The sequence below is a fragment of the Microtus ochrogaster genome, linkage group LG3 (genome assembly GCF_000317375.1).
Source record: "Microtus ochrogaster isolate Prairie Vole_2 linkage group LG3, MicOch1.0, whole genome shotgun sequence".
NCBI lineage: Eukaryota > Metazoa > Chordata > Mammalia > Rodentia > Cricetidae > Microtus > Microtus ochrogaster.
Window position 1 is genome coordinate 44,867,743 of NC_022029.1, and position 3,004 is coordinate 44,870,746.

At 37.8% G+C, this 3,004-nt stretch overlaps 1 protein-coding gene across 1 annotated transcript in view; it reads right to left on the bottom strand.

Moving 5' to 3' along the window:
• Positions 1 to 481: 481 nt before the first annotated feature.
• Fam221a (family with sequence similarity 221 member A) overlaps positions 482 to 3,004 on the bottom strand; it is a 25,390-nt gene continuing 22,867 nt past the window's right edge. The window contains exon 7 of the mRNA XM_026786024.1: positions 482 to 640. Within this exon, the coding sequence (XP_026641825.1) occupies positions 572 to 640 (69 nt within the window). The 3' untranslated portion in view covers positions 482 to 571. The remainder of the gene's footprint in view (positions 641 to 3,004) is intronic.

Sequence of the window (3,004 nt, forward strand, 5' to 3'; positions counted from 1 at the left end):
GTGTACAATACACCTATACCCAATGGACAAGTTTGTAAGACAATGTAAAAAATCAAGTGATTTTTATTATAAAGAGACTTGTAATTAAAATATAATTTTTAATTAAAATAAGTTAACATTCCAAAGCTTAAAAAGTAAAACCTAATGGTTGTAACTTTCCATTTTGAATGAAAAACTGACCCATATTTATTTGTTTAAAACCTTTAATAATATCCTTAATTTTATAGGTAGCCTACAAAAGTTAAATATAATAAGCTAAAAATATTTACCTAGTTTCAGGGTTCTAATAATATGAAAATAACATATATAACTCGCTGAGAGAGAGAAAACATACGTGTGCTGTGGCGGGAGTACTGTGACTTCAGCACCAGCCTGGGCTACATAGTAGACCACATTTAAAAAGCATAGAAAGTGCTACGTCAGGAATTCCGACGAAAATAATTTCATTTCACTTGTTTCAATAAAGATAAACAAAATTCAAAAAGACATATTTATACAATAAGAACATACACAGATCGAGAGATAATAAATAAATAGAGATGCGTCCGGAAGGTGGCTTGTCCAACAGACTTCAAGAAGGTTTTGTACCTGGTGGCAACAGAGCTTTTCCTTTCTGCTTAGCAGATTTTTCCATTTTTATCTGTAAATTTAAAACATTTATTGATAAAATTTTTAAATTATCCTAAATAAAGCTATACATATCATACCTTGTTAGCCATGCCTTATTTAGCATAGTCATGCCAGAGTTATTAACTGTTAAACACTAACACCAAAATCTGATCATTAATGGGGCATGACGGCATTCTTCAAATGACCAGCTTTAGCTTTTCAGAAATTTGATAGGAAGAATATATAAACTAATATTGCCTTGGATAAAAATAAATCTAAAATGTTACTGGAGTATTTCTGAATGCTTAAAATCCTGACAGTGCACCTGGCCAGTCTGTTTCCCGCAGTTACAGAAAAACCTAATTCAACAGGATCATCTGTGACGCACCAGCACATTTCAGGGTGAGTTCCTAGGATCCCAGAGTGGGGACCATAAGTGGCAGCTGCCTAACTGAGAAACATGAACCTTCTCATGACAACAGGGACTTCCCATAACACAGGCACATCTACTTCTTTGTCACAGCCACTCAGGACAACTCCCAGGCACACCATCTCAGCCTCAAACTTCAAGGGGACAGGGGCTGGAGAGATGGCTCAGTGGTTAAGAGCATTGTCTGCTCTTCCAAAGGTCCTGAGTTCAATTCCCAGCAACCACATGATGGCTCACAACCATCAGAAATGAGATCTGATGCCCTCTTCTGGCCTGTAGACATACAGACAGAATATTGTATACATAATAAATAAATATTTAAAAAAAAAACTTCAAGGGGACAAACAAAAAATAAAGGGCCCAAAGTGAAAACAGGACCTTTGAGCTTAAGTGACAGCACAATACCAAGAAACCAAGGGGAAATGGAACAGGGATTGAATATGACCAAAATAAATTATATACGTGTATTAAATTCTCAAAAAATAAATATTTTTTAAAAAAGAAACCAAAAAAAAAAAGTCATGAGGACGGTGTAGCTCAGTGGCAGAACACTTGCCTAGCAAGTACCAAAACTTGATTTCCAGCAGAAAGGGAATGAGAAAGGACAGGACAGAACAGGAGGAAACAGAAGAGGAGAAGAGACAAGGGGAGACTAAAGGAGCAAGGGAGAGCTGGAACCTGGTAAAACCAGTTTATCCTATCCATTGAATTACAAGTGACAAAATTTTCAGTAATAAAATCCAAGTAAACTATCTATCTTCCCCATTTTCCCTTCCTCCTCTTTGGTTGGCACCTCACTCAGTCACCATGACCTCAACCTGTCAGTCAGGCCATGTGAGGGGCTCTAAAGGACACCCCATTCAAAGGCAGCATTATAGGACCTTTTCGTTAGTCTTTTTATGGGTATGGGGGGATTGTTTTGGTTTGGTTTTCGTTTTTCAAGACAGAGTTTCTCTGTGTAGCCCTGGCTGTCCTGTCCTAGAACTCACTCTGTAGAACAGGCTTGCTAAGAACTCAGAGATCCACCTGCCTCTGCCTCCCAAATGCTGGGACTAAAGGCTAGTTTTTGTTTGTTGTTTTTAATTATCATGTAAAGACATAGGTTTCATGATGGCATTTGCATATGTATTTTGTTTATCCTTCTCCCCATCCCCATCTCCCCTCCTATGATCCTGTCTAGGACATTTAGAAATGCGGTAATACAAGTTAGAATACAAAATGAATTAGGTACGACCTCTTGGAATCACCAAAATAGGATAGATAACAGAGTATTTTCTCTGAATTTGTCAAATGCTAATGGACTAGACATTATTAATGTAATTATTACCTTATATATTATATATAGTTATTGTACTTATTGTATGTAGTTTTTATATTAGTTATAACTTTCTTTTTTATTTTAGACAAAAAGGAGGAAAAGTGATATTTTCTTTGTGATCTACCAAATAAAGCTTGCCTGAAGATCAGAGTGCTGAGCTAGCCACTAGTCAGCCATAGAAGTCAAGCAGTGGTGGCACACACCTTTGATCCCAGCACTAGGGAGACAAAGGCAGTTGGATTTCTCTGAGTTCAAGGCCACCCTGAGCTACTCATAATTGATCCAGTCTAAAGAGTAACAGAGCCAGGCAGTGGTGGCTTTCACCTTTAATCAATTCTAGTACTTGGGAGTCACACACCTTTAATCCCAGCATTAGGGAAGTAGAGACAGAAAGGGATATGGCTGGTCAGAGAGAGGAGAAGGAAACAGGAGCTCACTGTATTCAGTCTGAGGACTTGTAGACACAGGATACCCAGTTGGTCTGAGGATTTTGTAGATATAAGATCTAGTGGCTGGCTGCACTGCTTCTCTGATCTTTTAACTTTTACCCCCTAATATCTGACTCTGGGCTTTTATTTATTTATTTATTTTGATTTTTCGAGACAGGGTTTCTCTGTGGTTTTGGAGCCTGTCCTGGAACTAGCTCT